General features: G+C 47.9%; 2 protein-coding genes across 2 annotated transcripts; both read left to right on the forward strand.

Annotated features, from left to right (window-relative positions):
- Window positions 1-1,388: 1,388 nt before the first annotated feature.
- On the forward strand, window positions 1,389-7,065 carry LOC122392426. The gene is made up of 5 exons (XM_043387251.1): window positions 1,389-2,062; window positions 2,243-2,421; window positions 2,615-4,478; window positions 5,941-6,076; window positions 6,426-7,065. The coding sequence occupies exons 1-5, from the start codon at window positions 1,647-1,649 to the stop codon at window positions 6,777-6,779; spliced, it is 2,949 nt and encodes a 982-aa protein (XP_043243186.1). The 5' UTR covers window positions 1,389-1,646; the 3' UTR covers window positions 6,780-7,065.
- An 11,767-nt stretch (window positions 7,066-18,832) lies between these two features.
- LOC122392422 lies at window positions 18,833-21,679 on the forward strand. Its single transcript, XM_043387248.1, has 3 exons — window positions 18,833-19,845; window positions 20,454-20,606; window positions 20,968-21,679. The coding sequence occupies exons 1-3, from the start codon at window positions 19,521-19,523 to the stop codon at window positions 21,069-21,071; spliced, it is 582 nt and encodes a 193-aa protein (XP_043243183.1). The 5' UTR covers window positions 18,833-19,520; the 3' UTR covers window positions 21,072-21,679.
- The last annotated feature ends 1,835 nt before the right edge of the window (window positions 21,680-23,514 follow it).

The raw sequence follows: 23,514 nt of genomic DNA on the forward strand, positions 1-23,514 counted from the left end.
GGCAAAACAAAGACCACCATTGAACTCCCCGTGACGAGCTGCATCGATTCGATACCCATTTTATGCAAAAATATTAACTTTAAAATTTGACCTAATTTGACCTGACCTTGACCTGACCTTGACCAAAACGTGACCTAAGCTGGCCCCAAAGGCTGCCTGACCCACATAATCGCATTCGTCATGTAAAATGGACCATAAAACATGTATCACACGACACTTTCATATTGTGACCCCCCCGTGACCTGACCTCTGTGACCTGACCTGGTATCAGTGACCTCAAATAGCAAAATATGTGTTTGAAGAACATTTCCCCATCGATGACTTTCAATGAAATGCATTTTACTCGATTTTACAACGCATTTCTTGAAATGCCTATAAACGGTGAAAATTGGACCTTTGACCTGACCTGTGACGTCATCGGTTTGACCTAGGTCAATAAAATTGGGTCACAAGGTAGTTCCCTGATAGGGCTATCCAACACCGTTTGCCGCTTGTCGCTAGGTTGCGTGGTTCTCGAGATCTTAGGGGGGGGGCCAAAATGGCCCCCCCCCCCCCAACGGGGCGCGTTGCTCGGCAGAGCCCAACGGGGCGCGGGTTAAACGTTGAAGAAAGTATGGTCGATAACCGTTTTCAGGTCGGTTTTTGACAGTCTCCTACACAGGCAGCATAATAAGTGGTTTTTAACATCGATAGTTTGTTAGTCTATAACATCAGTTGTATCCTTGAAATAACTCTCAAAGCTGATATGGTGTAAGAAACCGGTGAAAAGGATGTCCCGCTGCCGCTCAAGTCGGCTGGAGGTCTTATTTTGCACGTGTGCACGTGCAATGTCACCACTACGACCGCTTGTTTGTCGCCATATGGCGTTGCTCTGGTATAATGTTCATATTCGAATGAAGTCTTTTGTTCTTAGTAAAACTTTAAATCAAAAAGGTTTTTTGTACTGTGGTAGGTGCAATGAGCTCTTCTTGAAAATTAAGTACGTCTATACGACTATGTATGTGTGATGTATACCTATTATCGGTTTTTATGTTATATTTTTCTTTAATAATTTTACATAGAAATGTAGAAGAAATTGTGCGTGTTTATGATGAGGAAAGATGGTAAATAGGCGCCTTTTCATTTTGTAAAAGGTAAAAGTAAATACCGAATAAATTATTGATAACTTTCACTCTCTCCTCTTAACAGAGCTGCGCACAATTCGTCCCTCTGTTTTCACCCTAGCCCGTCCTGTTGATAAACTTTACACTTAGGTATAAGCTATAGTTCGTTTTTTCTAAGTTCGACCCTCACTGTAAACGTCTCTTTGAACATAGCATGAGAATTGGTAGCAGAATTACTGAGAAAACTCGTTGGCCCACAATGATTTCGCAGACGATCATATCTACGAAATGAAAGTTCGCCTTGTTCATTCTGCCAATATGAAACGCCCCTGCTGATATGGCACGAGGATTCAGATTTCCAACGTTTCGCATCACTGCGTCTCAGTCTCAAACTGCGTTTTATCTTGGCGCGTCTGCAAATTCCATTCTTGACACGCTGTGATCACTTAACTGCTGACGGTAGTTTATGCTCTGAAAATACTTTTAAAAAACTCCCGTGTTTATAGTGCGAATAACAGTTCCAGTTTGGTGGCACGCTCAGCTATGCCGGGGAAGAAATCTGGCAAGAAGTCGGCAAACATCGTGCCTGACAAGGTTGAGGTTCCTCCTGAAATCAGCGTACCCGAACCGCCCGAACCAAGCCCTGTGCCGTTTACTTCTTGCACGGGTCTGGATAGCGCTCAGGAGGAAACCGAGCAGGAAGATGACGAGGAGGAGGAGGAAGAGGAAGAACAGGTGGAGGAAGAGGAAGAAGAGGATGACCTGCTGCTCTCCCTGCTGCCGACGGGCCTGTCGGAGCTGTCCATGTCTGTCGGTGACAGTGGCAGCGTCTATTCTCGACTGACCCTCAACAACAAAGGCATCGAGGATATCCGACACATAGACCACTGTCCCAATTTGCGGCACATTGATCTGTCGCACAATAACATCAGCGACCTCTCGCCGCTCGGTGACATAATGTAGGTTTGTATGAAAAAGTGTGTTATTGTTAAATGAAATGACTGTTGCTTTAGTCTGGATTGATAAAGTTTCATATTTGCTAGTATGTTTCGAGGTGCAAAGTAAAGTATTACCCATGCAATCCTTGTTAATTATTTGGTTGTCTCTTTGTATGTTCTATTTCGACAGTTTCGTTTCAGCTATCTCATCAGCCTGGACAGCAGCTTCAACTGCCTGACCACAGTTCTCGGCTTTCGTCCGGGCTACTGGCTGCAGATGGCCGATCTCTCTCACAATGTCATCACCAGCCTGCCGGACCTGGGAGGCTTCTGGGCGCTCACCACCCTCAGGATCGACTTCAACCACATCCAGAGTCTGGGTAGGTGATGTGGGCTACGATCGCGTAAGTCCTTGAGACACTGTGCAAAGCAGTAAACTTTAGCCGTTTGGAAGTCAAGGTGCCATCACGCATCACGCTTATGGCACTGGACCTTTATTGCATTATTAGAGTATTTTATGTACCTGTCTTTGTCTGTTATCTGTTGAGTTGAAGCTTGGTTATTTTTTTTCAGAGGGCGTGCAGCAATGTCGCCATCTTCGCGTTCTAACAGCAAGTCATAACGAGCTACGGCGGGCGAACGGCATCCAGGGTCTCCCTCTGCGCTCGCTCGACCTCAGCCATAACAAGATCGAGACGACAGCGCTGCTGAGCACACTCTGTCAGCTCCGCTTCCTTGACCTCTCCTGGAACCGCATCCAGCTGTTGCGCGGCCTGCACGGCATGAACCACCTACGCTCTGTCAGCTTGCGCGCCAATCCGATCGCCGACCTGGCCGAGCTGGACGGTCTGCGCGGCCTGCCCAGTCTGGGCAGCGTGGACCTGAGCCGCTGCCCCGTCTCCGAGTGGCCGTTTTACCGAATGGCGGTGCTGTACCACCTGCCGCAGCTGACGCGGCTCGACCAGCAGCCCGTCTCCGAGCAGGACACGGTGGCGGCGCTGGACGCCTTCGACCCGCGCCCGGCGCGCCGCGCTGCCGTCGACCACGCCCAGCTGACGGCCCTGCGGCTGCGCCGGCCGGCCGTGCTGGCGCCGGCGCCCCCGGCGGACTCGGCGCCGGCGCCCTGGGACGCGCTGCTGCTGGTCGGCCCGGCCGGCGCCGGGAAGCAGCTGCTGCTGCAGCACCTGCTGCCACAGCTGCCGGCTGACAGGTTCTGCCGCGGCGTGTCGCACACCAGCCGCCCGCGGCGACCCGGGGAGCGCAGCGGCGCTCAGTATGTGTTCGTCAGCCCGGCCCAGTTCGCGAGGCTGCACGCCGAAGGACACCTGCTGGAGAGCTCTGAGCTGTTCCAGGCCCGGTTTGGCCTGTCAGAGGCGGCCGTGCGCGCGGCACGCCGAGCCGGTAAGGTCCTGGTGACACACACAGACCTGGCGGGCGCACTGAGTCTGCAGCGTCGACTTGCACGAGTTCAGCTTGTGCTAGTTCTTCCGCTCAGTGAGTCCGTGCACCGCGCCCGCCTCGAGGCGAAGGAGCGTACCGAGGCTGACCACCTGCAGCGGCGCTGGGCGCGCGCCGGCGCCGCGCACGGCCCCACGCGCCCGCTACTGGCCGAGACACTGGCCGGATCAGTGACACCTCGCCAGGCCGAGCTGGCGCCCAGCGAAGTCGGTCAGCTCACACGCACAGCCTCCAGTGATGTACCACAGACACCGGAGCTGAGCGCGCGCACCGAACGACGCCGACGCGCCAACGTCGCTCCCAACGAGGATATTGCACGAACCCGGGAGGTAACCTCTCTGACCGAGCTGGCCACCCTGGGCCGCGGCGCTAAACCCAAACACGCCGAGCCGACCGGAGTCAGTGAGGGTCCGCCGCAGACTCCCAGCTCGAGCAGAATACCCGAGCAGCAGGTACCCGGCTGTCCGTCCATTGTGGTCGACCAACCACTTGAGGGTGTTTCGGGCCTGCCGACTTCAGCTGCCCTCAGCGAGGAAGAGCTTAGCGGTACCACTGGATTCTCTCCGGCGTCAACTGCCCAGAAAATCGATTCGAAAGCCCAGTCTTCGGTTACTTCAGTCAACTCGGATGCCGAGTCGGCGTTCGAGTCTGTCCCGGAGAGCACTGCCGCCGAGAGTGACGCGCGAGTCCCAGCGGAGAGCCAGCGCAGCTCAGCTCCATCCGAACCTCGCTCTTCGGCTCGTAGCGCGAGCGACCGAGAGGCTCCCGGTGCCGACACGACTCCGACGACCAGCGGAGACCGCGAGGAGCATGAGGAAGAGGAGGAGAAGGAGTTGGAGGAGGAGGACATTGTAGTGCCGCGGGAGTCTGACTCGCTGTGGAGTGTGCGGCGGTCGTGGCTAAGGTTTCCCGACACGGACGAATGTGCCGGCCTGCCGACTGAGAGGCTGACGGAGATACCCAGCTACGGTTCGTTCAGGTGAGTCTCCTCACTCCTTCTACGAGCACACGCAGGTATGACTCGTGACCGTAAGGCATGACATTAGAACATGCTAGTAGTACCTAAGTAATTGGGTAGCTGCATCATTGGACACTGTTCAGAATCAAATATCCCCTTCCACTAGCGTATCATAAGGTTGTTAACAAATTCCAGTCATGTAAATGATTGTTCATGAGTACCTTCAGGCCTCTCATCATCGGTTCAGCGAAATCAGCCACAATCCACTGGGAACGATCTCTTTTCCTTCCCACTACCCAAGGTTAGAAGTCATAAGCACAGGCGAGTGGGATGTTGTCAGACAAGGTCAACAGGCACGGTCTCATTTGATGTTCATGTTCCCGTCGCTATGCATTATCAATTATTACGGAGCGAGCGAAGCGAGCGGAGTCTCATACTGAATTAAGGGAAAATCCTGAGTATGAGCGGCCGGCCGGCCGTGGGGACGCTCTTCAAAAGCTAATATCTTAGGAACGGGACATCCGATTGACAAGCGGTCTTCTTTACTGAATGTCACTTGGACGTAAAAGTTCTGTGGTGTGATGGCCACCATGCGTTCTTGCCTACCACCGCACGTGGCGCGTGGTAAAGTTGGACATTTTTTAAGAACCCCCAAAATTGCAACCTCAATAACGGCACAACGGTTGGGCCGATCGAATTGAAACTCAGTACACAGTTAGGTCTCCATCAGATAATTCATCTGCATGTGTTAAGGTTGGGGTGCTACAGCACGTGCGCACGTGCAGGGGGCGCTCCCAGATCTCGAGAACGGCTGGGCCGATTGCGCTCAAATTTGGTACACGGTTGGGGACCAGTTAGTAGGGTGCCGTGCAAAAGTCAGTTTGAACCCCGCTTGCACGTGCGCACGTGCAGTGTGCCGCTTCCAGATCTCGAGAACGGCTAGGCCGATTGCGCTGAAATTTGGCACATCGCTAAAGACCGGTTAGTAGGGTGCAGTGCACAAGTTAGTTGGAGGTACCCCCTTGCAATTTCGCACGTGCAAGGCCCATCCTCTCGCTCGCTCCGTTGGTCGCCCAAAAGGCGTTTTACTGGTCATATTACATGCCAATCGCTGTGCAGTCGCATGTATCAGCCTCGGCTGCTTGCTGGGCTGTTCCGAAGTCATGAGGTATGAATTGCATGTCGGACGATGTCTAATCCCAGACATAAAATCGAGGAACGTCAAATTGCAGTCGAATAATTGTCCCCATGGCGGAAGTTGACATACACGACTCTGCGTCCTGATGTTCATTCATAGAAATCTGATCAAAGTTGAGAAGTATTTTTGGTTTATTATTTACGGTATTGGCTGTTATTAGCTTCAAACATTATGACACATAAAAAGATTGAAATTATTCTGTCATCAAGTGTATTTTCAACATTTGACATCATATATTTTAATGAAGGATGTCTTGAAAGTGCTTTCCTGCCTTCTGTTTGTCAGCATGATGGACCGTTGGGCCCGCGCCGGAGCCGTTCCTGAAGTCCTGGGAAAGCCGCCCTACCTCGGCGTCGATAGCCGAGCCCTATGGGAGAAGTCAGAACCCTGCCTGCCCATTGAGGCATTGGACTCAAGCAAGGTCAGTCCGTTTCTTTGGGAATTGTGTGATTTGCCAACCAGTCGCTTTTTCTCGTATAATAAAATGCTTTTAGTAGCACCATTATTAACGCTATTAGTTAACAGCTTCTAGCGCTCTATCTCTGATTAAGCCGGCCTCAGTCCCAGAAATAATGTACATAGTCCCAGCCTCATGCCCAATGTGACCCGAGCTCGCTTTTCTCTTCTCTTTTTTGGTAATCATCCATCCTTCTGGGCCGTCCTTCGTCGATCCATCGGTCTATCTGCTCATCCGGCCTTCCGTCTGTTCATCCGCCATCATCCGTGGACCTGTGCGTCGACGCAATCGCTCGCCGCCGTTCATCGCGCAGGCTCGTTGCGGCGACGACCGTCTGTGCGCCTACTCCGCCTCCCAGACGGCCTCCATCCTAGCGCAGCGGCAGACCTACCTGTCGTACCACCTGCAGCAGCCGGGCCTGTTCCTGGTGGCCGTCAACTCGGACCGTCCGGAGCTGGCAGCTCAGCAGCTGGCCCAGCAGCTGCGGCGGCTGCTGCCGCTCACCGGCGCCCAGCTGCTCGAGCCGCGCTGGGCCTGGATGGAGCGGCTGCTGCGCCGTGCGCCTGTTGTCAATGATGCAGCCGCTCAGCAGCTGCGGCAACAGCTGCGGCAGCTGGAGAGCGTGTCGGCTGGAGGCGCGCAGTGGGAGCAGGCTGCCAGTGGGTGAACGTGGCCGGGGAGCGGCGAGCGCGCTGAGGAGAAGGAGGGACGAGGGTCGCTGAGGTACCGGTAGGGCGTGGCGTGATGGTGGTTGCGGGAAAGAATACCGATGAGGAAGGGCTGACTATCAACACCGTAGGGAAACATAGTCCGTAGCTGAGGGTTGTCTGGGACTTGACATGAGCGCAGCCGTTTGCAAAGTGTGTGGATGGCATCCTGACACGAAGTTGACATATGTGCCCTATGCCTAAAAGTATACATAATGGTGTAAAATAATATACGAAATAGCCAACTTATTTCTTTGAGCTCAGCTGACGTAGTTATTATATTTATGATCGCCCACATGTTAACCCGCGCATGACTGGGGTATTTTTCATAACGCGAGTGACTGAGGAGGGCTCTCCAGAGCCCCCCCCCCCTTCTATCTCCGAAACTACTGAGCCGATCGTCAAAATTCAAATGGCGTCTCATAGCCCCGGAAAAACTGTCGATCGAAACCTATTTTCATTGACCTCGAGGTCACTGATGACGTCACAGGTCAGGTCAAAGTAAAAATTATCGGCATTTTTGCTTGTTAACAATTTAGGCTGTGGCCGCCGACTGACATGTCCGATCAGGCTCATTTTTGGTTTACGCAGTCCTTGACATATGCCTTAGATACCCTGAGGGTACCGAACTTATACTTTGAATTTTTCAGGTCAAGGCCAGGTCATCCTAGGTCACGAAAATTGTATATCATGTATCGGTCACATGACGCATGTTTTATGGTCCATTTTACACGTAGATTTCGAAAGTAATGTCGTCTGGGTCATTTGAGGTCATTTTCAGCTGAATTTACCGGAGGTCAGGTCAATTTCAGGTCAGAAAAGGTCAAATTTTGAAAATGAAATTTTTCAACAAAAAAGGTGCCTAACAGATGCAGCTTGAGCTCAGAAACACGATGGTGCCATTTATATTGCTGTACGATGTCAAAATCGAACTAAAAAATGATTTTGAAAAATATATAATTGTAAAATTTTGACAATAATGCAAATAACTTGGCTATTTTTGAAGATATTGGGCTAAAACTTGCTAGAGTAGTTGATCAGTGTGTGTTCTATCAATTATATTCCGGCTTTAGCAAAAAATCAAAACCTTTTGAAAAAAAAAATCAAAAAATATATTTTTGTAATTGTAAAAACATAATTTTCAAAATTTTCAAAATTTCGAAAATTCGAAATAATAGTTTGATAGATACCTAAGTGTATTTGTAGTCCACTGATACAAATAAATTGGATCTAGCTTTAAAACGGAGCTCTTGAGAGCGTTTGCCGTAATTCAATATTTTGCATCAAAATCGGCCGACACGACATCACTCTGACGTCATTTCCGGTGAAACTCTTGTAGCTAGAAAGTTGAAAGTTTAACACAAGGTGTCAAATAGATGCCGCTGAGGGTATTGCAAGTTTCGTATTGATCAGTGAAACGGTTTAGAAGATATTGCCGAAAAACGGGAGGGGGACTCTGTAGAGCCCCCCCCCCCCCCTAGTCATGCGCGGGTTAACCCGCGCCCCGCTGGGGGGGCAGAATCTGCCCCCCCTCCCGTTTTTTTGCCAATAACTTCTAAACGCGTTACGCCACCGACGTCAAACTTTCAGTACCTTATCATACATCAATTTGACACGTTCCCTGAAAATTTGAGCGAAATCCGTCGGAAAATTTTTGAGAAAATGACGTTTTAGTGACGTCATGTTCGCCATTTTCGCCTAAAAAAATCGTAAAATTTCAAACGCCGCTAACATCTTCATTTTTAACCCGGCAGGCGGTGGGCCTACCAGCCACCTTCCGCGCGGTGGGGGGGGGGGCATATTTTTGCCCCCCCCCCGTATCTCCGAAACTACTGGACGGATCCAGAAAATTCAAACGGCTTTCGATAGCCCTGTCAAATTTGTTGAGGGAAACAAAATTTCATTGACCTCGGGGTCACCAATGACGTCACAGGTCAGGTCAAAGATAAAATGTTTCACCGTTCACGGGGCTTCTAGGGAAAGCGCTATAACACCGAGTAAAACGCATTTTGTCGAAAATCAGCGATAAGGCGTCAGTTGTCTAGTACATATGTTGCTATTAGAGGTCACTGGTCATACCAGGTCAGGTCACAGGTCAGGTCACCGAAGGTCACCAAGGGTCACCACATGAGCCCAACTTTACTAAGGTTATGTGATGCATTTTTTATGGCCAGTTTTTCATTTCCAACTCAATGGTGTTGGTTATAAGACCATCAGGTACGGTTTAGGTCACTTTCTGGTGGAGGTCAGGTCAAGGTCAGGTAAAAAAGGTCAAATTTCAAAGTTGATATTTTTGCATAAAATGGGTATCGATTCGATGCAGCTCGTCACGGGGAGTGTAATGGTGGTCTTTGTTTTGCGCTACGATGTCTAGAATTGCTAAAAATTGAGTTTGAAAATTTGACGTCATCAATTTTGAACAGTTTTTTCGCTATAACTTGGCCAAAAAAAAGAGGTATCGATCTCAAATTTGATATTCAGATAGAAGGCGATAGGCACTATCACATATATTTCGGTTTTTGCGAAATTCAAAAAACTTTTTGGATTTTTTGGCTATTATATTCAAAAAATCTATTTTTTGATTTTTGGGGGTCAAAATCCAAACAATTTGAAAAACCGAAATAGCAGTTTTGTAGCCCTTTTGATTCCACACCTTTTATGTTTTAAACATTTTTCTGTATCTCTAAAGCTGTAGGCCTGACAGCTCTTCCCGCGAAACCTTTTTTTGGGTCGAAAATGGCAAAAATGACGTCACTCTGACGTCATTAGCGGCCAACCTATCATAGCCTTTGGAAAATTTTTTGGTCATCATGTGCGCTAGCTGCTCCCGGGAGGGTACTGAAAGTTTGGTGACGATCGGCGCAGCGGTTCTCGAGATATATAAAAAAAAAAAAACTAAAGGGGGGGGGGGGCAAAAAAATGCCCCCCCACCGCCTGGAAGGTTAAAGGAATGAAGACGTAACAAAAAAGGTTATACGTGATTCTACTTTGTCTATGAAATGGCTATCTCGGTTTTTTGAAAATTTTGGATAATGGCCCAAATTTTTCCCAAAAAAAAACGAATTTTTGGGGAAAATAATTATAAAATCCAAAATTTTGAGTGTATCGAAAAAACCGGAATATATGTCAGAGAAGTGGTCTATGTGCACCTACATACCAATTTTGAGAAGAATCGGTTAAAAAATGTGGGAGTTATTCAAAATTTTATGACGTCACGACACACAAAATTTTTGAAAAATGAATTTTTTGGAAGTTCTAGACCTCGTACGGAAACAAAAATAGCACCATTCGACTCGCCGTGAAAAACTGCATCAGATAGACACCTTTTTAGGCCTTAACAACCAACTTCAAAATTTGACCTCACTTGACCGGACCTTGACCTGACCTCGACCTGAAATTCATCCAGAGGTGGTCCATATCACTAATTGAGTGTGCCTATTGAATTCTATGAACAAAATGACCCATAAAACATGTGTCGCACATACCCTTCTCTATATTTTGTTTTTGGTGACCTGACCTGACCTGACCTGACCTTGACCTTGACCTTTGAATGATATTGTATACAACGAATATTGTCTTGGTAGCCTAAGAACACGTTTTGGGCAATCAGTCTCAGTCCATTCTTCGGCAATTACGGTGCAAGGCCGATACTGTAGAAACTTGCATTTTGTACCCTTGACCTGACCTGGACCTGACCTCTGACCTACTTAAGCAAAAAAATTTGAGCTCTTAAGATTTGCCTCGTTGAGAGCTTTCGATTGCCGTTTTCCCCGTCTTTCTACGACCATCGGTTCGGAAGTTAGACAGGGGGGGCAGAATCTGCCCCCCCCCCCCCCCCCAGCAGGGCGCGTATGGCTGAATAGCCCAGCGGGGCGCGGGTTAATCTTCGTTTTGATAGACCGTTCTAGGTGTATATCAGTAATCTGCACTGTTGCATTGTGTGTACTCCGGACCATAATGTTATAATTGATGGCTGTTTGCTCATTGCTGAGGTACATATCGACTAATAACATTTCGTCAATACCAGTATTCGCCATTCAGTGGAATTCCTTGGAAATAATGCATCATTAGCCAAATAATTGTTCCGCCCTGTCTGCTTCGTGAAAAATGGCCTAATTGCCACCTATCCTGCGTGCAGCGAATAATTTTCCCAGCCCGAACTTATGCATTATTCGGGAATACGGCATTTTTTATGACAGGCCTTTAGCTAGTTTTGTAGTTTCGCCTTGATAACCACAACTGGTAAATGGTAATACGGCCATTGTTCGTCGTATTCTATTTACCCAGGTCGCTGATACAGAGCATTGAAAACGACTTTCCAAATTGTTATGGTGTTGCTGAATTTCTTATATTATCTCTCAGACTCAGACTCAGACTCGTTCAGCCTTACCAGTATAGAATTAGTTAGTAGATCCATAACACCGTTGTCAGTGTAGCTATATGGCAGTGCCTATTTGACGCCATAGCACCTACGTCGTGTTTGCGTGTCCCCGCACGCTCGCCCCTTCCCCCCTCCCACACACACACACACAAATATCTAATGAGCTGGGGTGGTCAGGAAAAGCACAGCTGTGGCGCGACCTGTGGATGATGGGGGACAGTCGCACGCTCGTGGTTCGGAGTACTGTCGTCGTGACAACAAGCCGCACCACTACTTGGGTGGGGAAAATGCCCTGCACATTATCACTACACACAGCTTGCCCGTGTGTGCCTCTTCACGTTGGCCGACACACACCTCCAGCATTTGCAAGAAGAAACCTGCGTCGGGGTGATCACCGGTGCAGCAAGTGGTAGGCGATGGCGCAGCTCAGGACGCCATCGCTGATGCTGCTGACGCCTCTGATCCTGATGTTGCTGGTCGTGCAGCCTACATCTGCGCTGGTGGCCAGCGCTCGGCGTGGTCAGGACCGTCGACTGAACGGTGTTGGACCCAGAGAGCAACAGAGCGGCCTCAGTCAGGAGCAATGTCAAGCATTGTGCTCGCAATACAACTGCGGCAGTTTCAACTACCACGCCGCAACGGGCGGATGTGAGGTGCTCAGCCCGACCGCGTGTGAATCCTACGGTCTGTACGTGGTACGCTCCACCGGCTGGCGATGGTTCGACGTGGTGTCCGACCTCACGACCGAGTCCAGTCAGGTGCTGTGGCAGCGCGAGGCCTGCGTCCGCGACGGTCGCTGCCGGGACTCATGTCTGCGACGTCTAGGCGAGAACTGCCGCCACTCAGACCAGTGTCAGCCGCTCGTCACCGGCGGCACCCAGTGCGCCAGCTGGACGTGCCAGTGCGACGCTGACCACTGGCAGTTCAACGAGACGCTCTGTCTGCCCAGAAACGAGCAGCTCTTCACCGAAGGCACCTTCTGGGTCTGGAAGAAGATTGTCAATGGTCTCTGCTCGACCCAGTTTGACCTCAAGGCGTCAAAAGGGGTGACGATTGTCCTCGCTGAGGCGTACACGCATTATTCCAACCGGTACGTCTTCGAGCTGACGCCGACTTACCTCTACGGGAATCGGATCCTGGAGGGTGTGACCAACTCTCGGTATGCCTCGGTGGCAGTCAGTATGCTCTCTAGCGACACATTCCGCACTCTGGGCATGAGCTGGTGCAGCGGCCAGATGCGGTTCTGGGAGTCTGGTGGTCCGTACCGTATCTCGTGGAATGACGGCAGCGCCTTCAATCCGACCCACATGGCCATCTACTCCTCGGACGCGGAGGGTCGCTGGCGTTTCCCGGAGCGGCTGGTCGACCCGTGGTTCGGCGACTGGAGCACAGAGCGCATCTACTCCATCCCGCGGGATACGTTCATCTCCCGACGGCGTCACGAGCAGGACTTTTGGGTGGAGTTCGAGTGCCGCATCACGCGCGATTGTTTCTGGCAGGCCCGCCAGGAGGTATATTGGAATCATGGCAACATCCTGAGGGCCGCTTTCGGGGGTTGGGACAACAAGGCCAGCGCCGTCCAGCGCCATATCACTGGCATCGGCTGGTCGACGCACAACTACACGGAAACCCCCGGCATCCTAAGCGCTACCGAGTTCCGCAAGTTCCGCGTTCACTTCTCGCCGCAGGCAGTTAGCATGTACCGCGGCGACGAGACAGAGCCTTTTGTCAGTCATAAGCTCGACCCACCGATCACCATCAACTATGACGGACCGCAGATGTGCTGCAACGTGGAAAATATCGAGTACAAGCTCGCCAAGTACGACAGCGGATGGAGCTACGAGGGAGGGTTCCGCTGGGGCGAGGACTTGGTTCCCGAGTAGGTGTCGGAGACGCGCGTGGGACCCAACCGCGACCTGAGGTGTGGTAGGGATTGCCTACTAGGAGTGTTGCTGAGCGTAGCGTTTATTGCTTATTCATGGGCTCCATGAATAAGCAATAAACGCGAAACGTCGGGCAAAAACCTCAATTTTTTAACATTAGCTTTAGTCTTAGTTTAAAACAAATGAATAATAATTAATTTAAGGCCTTCCTATACGCTCAGCAACACTTGTCAATTTATATACCTACTAGGGGTGACCTTTGCTTCTTCGACCCAGCTCGTTTCTTGCCCATTAAAACTGGCGGCGTTGATGACAGCTGTAAATTCACATACCTATACCTAGATATGTAAAGCCGCTCAGGAATGTTGGTGTCCGTTTTCGGTCACTGCGAGGTGTGTGAGAACGTCGAGCGACATCCCCTCCAGCTCTTACAGTCGCGATAGTTCGGTACACGGTAGACTTTGGGTACCCAGTTAAACTTATTATGTCCTTCGCGCTCTGTCCGGCGCGAACTAACTCACCAATCGTTTCCCTCCGACGCTGCTCCATGACTGCGCGATATGTTAGGATTAAAATTTCAATATCAAATGAAAAACAATTGTTGAAATTATATTGTGTCAAATTTCCATGATGTTCCTCCGCATAGCAAATTTTTTGTAAGGTCATGAACTTAGTCCCAATTTATCTGCAACACCCTGTATGCTTCTGTGATCGTCACGCAGCAAAAGAATTTAGTACGCCCGCGCCCCGCTGGGCTATTCAGCCATGCACCGTAGTTGCCGAAGAATGGACTGCCCAAAACAAACGTGTTCTTAGGCTACCAAGTCCAAGACAATATTCGTTGCATACAATATCATGCAAACGTCAAGGTCAAGGTCAGGCCAGGTCCAAAAATGAAATATAGAAAAGGGCATGTGGGACACATGTTATATGGGTCATAATATTCATAGAATTCAATAGGCACACTAAATAAGTGATATGGACCACATCTGGATGAATTTCAGGTCGAGGTCAGGTCAAGGTCAGGTCAAATGAGGTCAACTTTTGAAGCTGGTTTTTCAGACCTAAAAAGGTGTCTTTATGATGCAGTTATTCACGGCAAATCGAATGGTGCTATTTTTGTTTCCGTACAAGGTCTAGAACTTGAAAAAAATCATTTTTCAAAAGTTTTGTGTGTCGTGATGTCATAAAACTTGAATAACTCCAACATTTTTGAACCGATTCTTCTAAAAATGGTATGTAGGTGGCAGGTGCACATAGACCACTTTTCTGACATAGGTATATTCCGGTTTTCGACACACTCAAAATTTTGGATTTTGTAGGTAATTATTTTCCAAAAATATCAGTATTTGGGCCAAAATCAAAAATTTTCAAAAACCGAGATAGCCATTTGATAGACAAAGTAGAATCACGTCCTAACCTTTTTTTGTTACGTCTTGATTCCTTTAAAATGAAGATGTTAGCGGCGTTTGAAGTTTTGCCGTTTTTTTAGGTGAAAATGGCGGGAAATGACGTCACTTAACCCGCGCTCCGTTGGGGTCTGCCGAGCAACGCGCCCTGTTGGGGGGGGGGGCAATTTGCCCCCCCCCCAGATCTCGAGAACTACGCAACATAGCGACAAGCAGCAAACTCTACAACTCTACGGATTTTTTTTCTACGGAAAGGGACAGGAAGCCGTTTCGCCCCCCCCCCTTACGGGGCGCGGGTTAATGCTTCAATGCGTTATCCGTTCGAATGCGTTTCAAGCAGCCTGCGGTTTTCCTCACTGCCCTCGTTCCATGCTCACGGGACATGTAGATTGTTTGTTGTAGGTATGCATTTAGACCTACTGGCAGCCGGCATGCCTGGTGGTTATGGTTAGGAGCTTTTAATAATAATAAATGATAATGAAGTAATTATTTTTATATTTACGTCGACTTTTATGTGAACATTAGTGACAAGCTCATCAAAATGTATTCAAAGAAATTTTTCCATTGAAGTTCGTCAGGAAAATGCCTGTAGGTACACTTACAGGGTGTCCCAGAATTACCCGAACATTGTTAATTAGCGTATAAAATAAGGCAAACATGATTGCGCTTTTTTCCTTTTATCGTCCTATATAGTCAACTAGGGTGGCTGTGAAATACCACATGCAATAGATACGCTTGTTAAAAGATCAGTTCCCAGGCCATAAGGCATTATCCCCCAAAGCAAAAATTTCTGCCTACACCATTTTTGCCGCGTTTTTTACATCTGAAGTGGAGAAGCTCCATTTCTGAACATGGCGCGACCTTTGACTTCCAACAGATTTGATTTCCAAAACAAACCCTTCATGGCCATTTGGTTCACGGCATCCAGTTATTGTACTGGTAGAATATTACCGCAGTAGTACTCTGGGCTAACGGTTGTCTTGGGGCCATCATATCAAGCCGAATGAGTGCACAGCGGCTCAAAATGTCTCGCAATTTGATTTTGGACGGGTGCCTGGCCGTCTCTGCTGTTGGGGCGTTGTAGCCATCTGACGTTCACACACGCCTTTTTTCGGGCGGTTAAAATGACAGAATACCTTCGTTAGACCACAAAGTGTGCTTCAATATACTTTTTTGTTGTATATGTTATGTTTTTGGGATGAATTGTAGTGATTTGCGCTACTTTTCCCGTAGTTTTCGCATATTTTTTAGGCGAAGGACCCCAAATTCCAAATTTTGTCGAAGATAGTGGTGCTAAGTAGACTGATGTTTTTTAGATAATCCTGATCTATCGTTTAGCTAGTTTTTAGCTAGATCGGTGACGTTTGTTGTCCATGACAAGCAACCACCCGTTTGACAACTGGTGCATGGCCCTTTTTGACCGAGCCCAAGCTTGTCAATCAGGTTTACATTGTGTCCGGAAATTATTTGCCCCTTGTTCATTCAGCTATAATCCCACCGTGCGCTTTAAGAACGGTTGAAAATTTGCTAAGACCATGCCTCAGGCTATCCACAGCTGCCCGTTAGTCACGTGACCTAACCCGGTCACCTGACCTAGACACTTGTGTGGCGCCAGGGGCCAGTGTTTGGCAGGGGTAACTCGCACCTGAACGTGGTGTCTACTATGACGAAAGAAACTCATCGACAAAGCGTCATCGCGCTGAAGGTATGATGAAGACTGGAATGAAGTAGGAAGTCAATTCGAATCCTCTATCCTAACTCCAATCGAAAACCTTTGGGGAATCATGAAGGAGGCACTCAGCAAGACTGAACCAGCTCCCACAGAAAACGGACTTTAGAGGAACCTGTGAAAGGTGTGGTTGAACATCAGCGCGGACACTCTGGACATCTTGATCTATGGAATGCCAAGGCGGGTGAGGGAATGGGTAGGACAGGGCAGGTGATAAATCGGTAAATAAACCATGACCCAGGGCTCTTTGTTTATAAAATATGGCGGCGTGCTGATCGAGGGGCAAGTAATTTCCGGATACCCATTACCCTGTATATCTTGCTCTCTCTGGCTTCGTTAGCTGATATAATTGCGCTTTGCTCAATCCTAACTGCTTGCAGATGAGCTGCTGAAGCTCTCCAAGCAAAAACCATGCCGAAAGTCCGCTTACAAAGTTGAGAACGGGAGTTGATTTACCATGGTTGCCTATTAGTGGCTTAAGCTGAAAAAGGAAAAGGACTACTCTTACTTGACTCTGGATAATAATTGACTCGAGTCGTTACCGGTCACCAAAAGCACAGTCCCCAAGCTCGATAGCTAAGGGATATCTTACAACAAAAGTATGATGCTTGTATATCATTAGAATCGAGCGCAATCGTACTTTTAGCCAGCAAATAAATGTTCGGGTAATTCTGGGACACCCTGTAAGTATTGTGGTAATTAGATTGGAAAATCGTTACAAAACGCTGTTTTTTGGCTATGAAGCCAGGTGCGGTCATTGCCGAACCCAATGCGTAAAGTTGCGGCTTGTATCCAAAGGCTAAGAGAACGTTCAGCAATGCGGTATTGTCAGCATCTTTACATTGGGTCGTATACCTACACAGCGTCCAATGTCATACTAAAGGTACAGCATAATGAGTAACGATACCGTAACTGTCGATCTTCAATCGTCCCACTCCAAAGTCCCCAAAGTCTCAAAACTCAGCAATGTTTTAGATGTATTGCATTAAACATGCACGGAAGAGTGATACTGATTTGCAACCAGAACTATCGGTAAATTTAAACAGCACAAAAGCCGGAACGCGAAAGCCTCGCACACCGGGTCAAATAGAATAAACGAGAACAGTGCGTCTAGCGACAGATATACTTGCTTCCAGACATGTAAACTCGAACATATATGTAAGTACACACCGGGTTGGAAGAACTGACTTTGGCACCACCGTTGTTTGGGTAAAACATGAAGGTGCTCGTGGGAAAATAAGCTGTAGTCAGCACTCTATAGTCTGTTCCATATCAAGCTTGCAGTCGGAGTTTCTTCGGCAGACCGCTCCTCCGCTCAAGAATTTACGGTCGTCAAGTTAGATGTAAGTGAATCCTAATCTATAATCTAAGATTCGGAATCAGCCGAGCCCCTGCGATTTGGACCAAACTTGGTCAGTGGATAGTACGTAACGTCCTGATTACGATGCACCCAAAATCTAAGCTCGGCCCGCCATATTTACGAAGTTACGGATGTTTCAATTTCAAGGTCATTCGGGAGAGCCCCTACGATTTCCGTCAAAATTTGTGTACGGACACTCTAGGTGCTCCTCATTACGAATATCACAAAATTTAAGCTCGGCCCGCCATATTTACGAAGTTACGGATGTTTGAATTTCAAGGTCATTCGGGAGAGCCCCTACGATTTCCGTCAAAATTTGTGTACGGACACTCTAGGTGCTCCTCATTACGAATATCACAAAATTTAAGCTCGGCCCGCCCTATTTGTCAAGTTACGGAGTCACAAAGCTACGGAATTTCAAGGTCATTGGGCGAGCCCCTCCGATTTTCGTCAAAATTTGTATGCGGACACATTACATGCTCCTCATTACGAATATCGTAAAAGCTAAGCTCGGCCCGCACTATTTCAAAAGTTACTGAGGTTTGAAACTCACTGAAATTCAAACATCTGTAACTTTTGACATAGTGCGGGCCGAGCTTAGCTTTTACGATATTCGTAATGAGGAGCATGTAATGTGTCCGCATACAAATTTTGACGAAAATCGGAGGGGCTCGCCCAATGACCTTGAAATCCCGTAACTTTGTGACTCCGTAACTTGAAAAATATGGCGGGCCGAGCTTAAATTATGTGATATTCGTAATGAGGAGCACCTTGAGTGTCCGTACACAAATTTTGACGGAAATCGTAGGGGCTCTCCCGAATGACCTTGAAATTCAAACATCCGTAACTTCGTAAATATGGCGGGCCGAGCTTAAATTTTGTGATATTCGTAATGAGGAGCACCTAGAGTGTCCGTACACAAATTTTGTCGGAAATCGTAGGGGCTCTCCCGAATGACCTTGAAATTCAAACATCCGTAACTTCGTAAATATGGCGGGCCGAACTTAGATTTTGGGTGCATCGTAATCAGGACGTTACGTTCTATCCACTGACCAAGTTTGGTCCAAATCGCAGGGGCTCGCCTGATTCCGAATCTTAGATTATAGATTAGGATTCACTTACATCTAACTTGACGACCGTAAGAATTTGCGTCTCAAAATGTAAGAGCTGTATGTATATGCAGAAATCACGCACTGCTTTCAGCAGGGCACTTCGGCTGCAAGCTTGAAACGGAACAGAGTATAGCCACGGAATATATAGTCTACGACATGGAATGGACAGATCGCGATTTAACCACGTTAAACGTGTAACTCGAAAGTAAGCAAGGAGGCGCCCGTATTATAAACGCACACAGTGTTCTCGCGCTAGAAAATCAAATATTCTTCGCAAAACCACGAAAAAACTCGACAACCTAAACAAAATTCGACATTCTTGTGCAGTAGTGATTCAAGGGTAGAATCGACGGTTTATTTAGTACTGGTAACGGCGATTTACCGTTAATCTACTCATTCATTTGAATTTTTTGTACTTTTTATTGTGATTCACAGTCTTCGAATATACAAGGAAAAAGCTGTAACCAGAGAAAGACGCAAATTTGTGACGCTGAGGGCTTTAAATGACTGGAATGCTCTTCCAGAAAGAGTGGTTACTGCCCCAACCCAAGAAATCGACCAGCTTTGGGCAACGTCTCAGTTCAAGCAATGATTGAGCTTGCCTGATGCATCGTCAAAATCAGCCACAAAGTTGAAAAACATCCAAACGGAGGAATTTCGTGGAGAGAAAGTAAAAGTGAAAGCGAGGAAGTCGCAGGCCCTTTGCAAGGAGCCTCTTTCCATGGACAGCTTCAGCTTCAACTTCAACTTCAACTTCAACTTTATTAGGATTATGAATGAGTTTGCGGATTTGCGTTTTTATCGCGAATTTGTGGGCTTAAAAAGTGATGTGGCCCAGCGCGGCTCGCTGCGGCTACTGCCAAAAGGCGATATCAAAATCGCAACTGTCTAGACACCGGAGAAGGCCAAGATTACTTTACCGAGAAGGCTGCACCAGTGGCTGCCTACGACCCGGCCCGGCCGGCACCGCAAAAGTGACCGGCACCGCAAAAGCGAAGGACAACCGGCTGATGGTATCCTTCGCCAGTGGAGCTGCTGTTTCTGGAGCTGCTGCTTCTGCTGCCCCAGTTATAGCGAGAGACGCCAGCCCCCTGGACCAGCCGCTGGCTGCTGTCGCCTACATGGAAGTGACCACGACACCGACAGGGGCCGGTAAGCTGTTCATTGAAATGATCGTGCAGTTTGGCACACGGAGAAAAATATTTACTCCGCTAGGTGGGGTTCTGACGTCCCAAATACAGTACCTATATTGGAGTAGATTTTCGCCTTGTTTTGGAGTTTTATCCATTAAACTCCATCTTACCGGGTTTCAATACTCCAAACAGTTACGCATGAGGAGTGAGAGAACTCCCAGGCTCCTTCATTTAATCTGGTACATCAAATGAGATACTTAAGTTACTCTGCCTCGTCATGGAATACTCCAAAGTTAGTGGTATATGAACACCCATAAAAGGAGTTCCCGAAATAAGGTGTTTGTAAATCCTTCGGGGAGTAAATATTTTTCTCCGTGCAGATAGATGCTCACGCTAAATTGCATTGTACGGGAATCGCTGCTCCGGGAAGCGTTTTTTTTTCGTTTAGCTGGAATCGATTTTGTTACAAGAGGTGAAGAAAAACGGACAGCGTTGTCGAAGTGCTATTTATTGTTTCTGAACTTAATAGCGGGTTGAATAGTGGAGCTCGGCCCAGGTGGAAATTGGTACATGACACTCGCTACTCGTCGTTACCCCTCATGCAGACACGTGCTTTGCCTTTGTCAGGTTCGGTGCAGGCACACCAGCTTGCGCCGACACTGACGAGTGACGGTGGTTTTCACGTCGCCCCTGATGCCGGCGAGGGGCCAGCCAGACCCGTCGATGCGGCGACCGCGGTACCAGCTGACGCTGTCGAGCAAGAGCGCGCACATTTCACTGGTAGGTGAAAGACAGGGCCGAAGCTTGCCCTGCATTTTGAAAGCGGCCGTTAGATTCGGAACCACGAATGGCAGCTCCTTCAACAGCTCTATATCTGGAGCCATTTTCCGCACTGCTGGCGGAGATTCTCGATCTCTAAAGCTTTACGGTACAGCATAACTTCAGGCGCTCGCTCTTCCTGCCATCTAGCGGAAGAAAAATGTCGCGGGCCGCGGCAGTAGAATCGCCATTCCGTTCCTCTCTGTTGACTATCATGTCAGCACAACATTCGTCGGTGTTTTTTTTTTTTCAACCGCTTATTCTAAGCAGTAACCGACGGCACACTCCGGAGGACTGATTGGTGTTTCGGTTCTCCCTCCAGGTACTGCATCGCAGTGTCGCCACCACGCACGGAGGACGCCAGAGGACGGCCCGTCAGTCTTCACGGCCAGCGCGCTGGGCCGGCACGGGTCACACGCTCGGTGAAGTAGCTGCCCTGCGCGTACAGCTCGACATCATCTGTGGTGTCATCCCAGCCTTTCTTCACATCATTCACTCGCCGCTTCAGCCACGCCGCCGCCGGCCGCAGTCATCCGGCCACGGAGGAGATAAGTGATAGGCCGACCACACCACAAGAACAGTGCTCTCCGTGTAAATATCACGACCGGAAGTGCGCGAGCTACTGACTGGAGACGGTGCTCGCGCTGACGCTGTTTCCTCGACGTTTATGCAGTTCCTGGCGAGGTGACCGGTCTTGCTGCAGGTTTAATAACGCCGTGCCCGGTCCGCCGTGGACCGTGGCGACCCGCTGGTCTGACCGACCCGCCGGTGTCTTGGCGTCTCACACCCGCTGCTGCCGAGAACACGTTCGTCACTCAACACTGCCCGCGCCAGGATGCTGGCCAGATCCAGGCCTTCTGCGCGCGTGTCGGCCCGAATTGTGCTGCTAACGGCGTCTGGTAGCCCGGCGATGAAAGCACTGGCGATGAAAGCACCTACCCGAATGCAAGCCGAATGCAGCAAAAGATGCTCCTCCAAGTGTGGAAACCGAGCGTCGTGCGCGCTCCAAATTTTAATACAACCAATTTTTGCAGGCTTTTGACTTTGAAAATTTCACCGGCGCAGTTCGCACAGTTTCGGAGCAATAACCCGCCAACAGAGACAGACTCACATACATCCATACATAGTTTTAGAGTTTTATAATAGTAATTTAATTTATAAGAGTGAAAAGAAATAACCTCATGCTCATTAATATCGAAATTAAAAATGGTAATCCAGAATATATTTTTTGTGAATGTCACTTCGTCGGATTAATATGCAGAATTGATGGGAAAGCTAAGCAGTGTTTCGTTTCCCTCGTGTCGTGAATGTCACCGACGGAAGTGACATTCACGAAAATATATTTTTGATTAACAATTTTAATTTCGATATTAATGAACATGAGGTTATTTTTTCACTTATACAACGTTAACTATGCTCAAAAGAACGCTTAACATTATTAAACAAAGGTTATTTAATTTGATAAAACTCATCTCGTTTATCAGCACGGAAGTGCCAAAACCACAGCAGCACACCTAAAATTGCCAGATAGCCAAAAACTCAGCAGTTACAGGAAAAATTCGTTTTGTCCATTCCATGTCGTAGACTACATATTCCGTGGTATAGCCAAACAATAACCAGAGAGGTCGCTTAAACGCGAAGACTAAAACAATGGATCCATCATCTGAGAGGTCACCACCAACAACTCTTTGACAAACGGTAGCAACGCCTAACAATATGCAATCAACGCTTTGTGGCATATGCATGAATAGCACAGTTGATAAAACAATATGAGAAAGCGCTTGTTTGAGGCTCATGATGATAAGTATAATGATGAAAGAAAACCGAAGCCTCATAATAATGAATGTATTCTAAATTATGACCGAGAAGAAAGAGATAACAGTTTCAGGCATAGCCCATCATCAGATCTCCTAAAAGATACATTTTGAAAATACACTCTCAAAGAAGAGGATGGTCGCTAAATGTGTCAGGATGTGTTAAAAGGCGAGATCACATTTTCAAAATGTATCTTTTAGGAGATCTGATGATGGGCTATGCCTGAAACTGTTATCTCTTTCTTCTCGGTCATAATTTAGAATACATTCATTATTATGAGGCTTCGGTTTTCTTTCATCAGTTGATAAAACATCTGTAAGAGGGACCGATTGCCGATTTCGCCTTTCATTAGTTATTTTTGTCCATCGGAACAATGTAAATAGGGAAATGTAATTCACATTTGTGTAAAAACGTCGTTATCTGTAAACGTTGACGTTGCTGCCGTTTGCCATCATTCATCACAATTGCCAACATTTTTCACACTGTTGTGTAACGAGCATTACCTGTCCAGTGTCCAGTACCTATTCCTAGCACAGCAACAATAAAGCAAAAATAATGCGCTGGGGCAACTGGGCGGTCAAGCACAAATGAACACTGAACGCAGACAGGTGTTTCACTGCAGCGGGACGGCTCAGAACGTCATTCGTAAACCGCGGGTGCTGAGGGTATGGGGTGGACTCTATCAAACACTTCAGCCGGTGCAAAGGGTTCATTTACTGAACGTCTTGTGTACTTTGGGAAAATCAAAACTATAATCTTATATATTTGGCACAATGGTCACAAAACTTTGCAACTACTGACATTTTAAGTAAGTGAAGGTGGATATATAATAAAGGGCCCTTTAAAATCCATAGTACTGTAGGTACGGAAAGTCAAGAATACTTTTTACATCCAAGTTAAATTATTTATTTTTTAGCCCAGCAATGCTCTGCTGTGAAAGTTAATGATTGCTTGCGAAACCTAAATACTCTCACCTTTTATTTGAAAATCATTTTTCATATTCATGCTCAAAATTGAGTACAATTTTGTTGTATTTTTGTCTGAATGGAATGGC

This window comes from Amphibalanus amphitrite, unplaced genomic scaffold (assembly GCF_019059575.1).
Source record: "Amphibalanus amphitrite isolate SeventyFive unplaced genomic scaffold, NRLGWU_Aamphi_draft 000486F_arrow, whole genome shotgun sequence".
Lineage (NCBI taxonomy): Eukaryota > Metazoa > Arthropoda > Thecostraca > Balanomorpha > Balanidae > Amphibalanus > Amphibalanus amphitrite.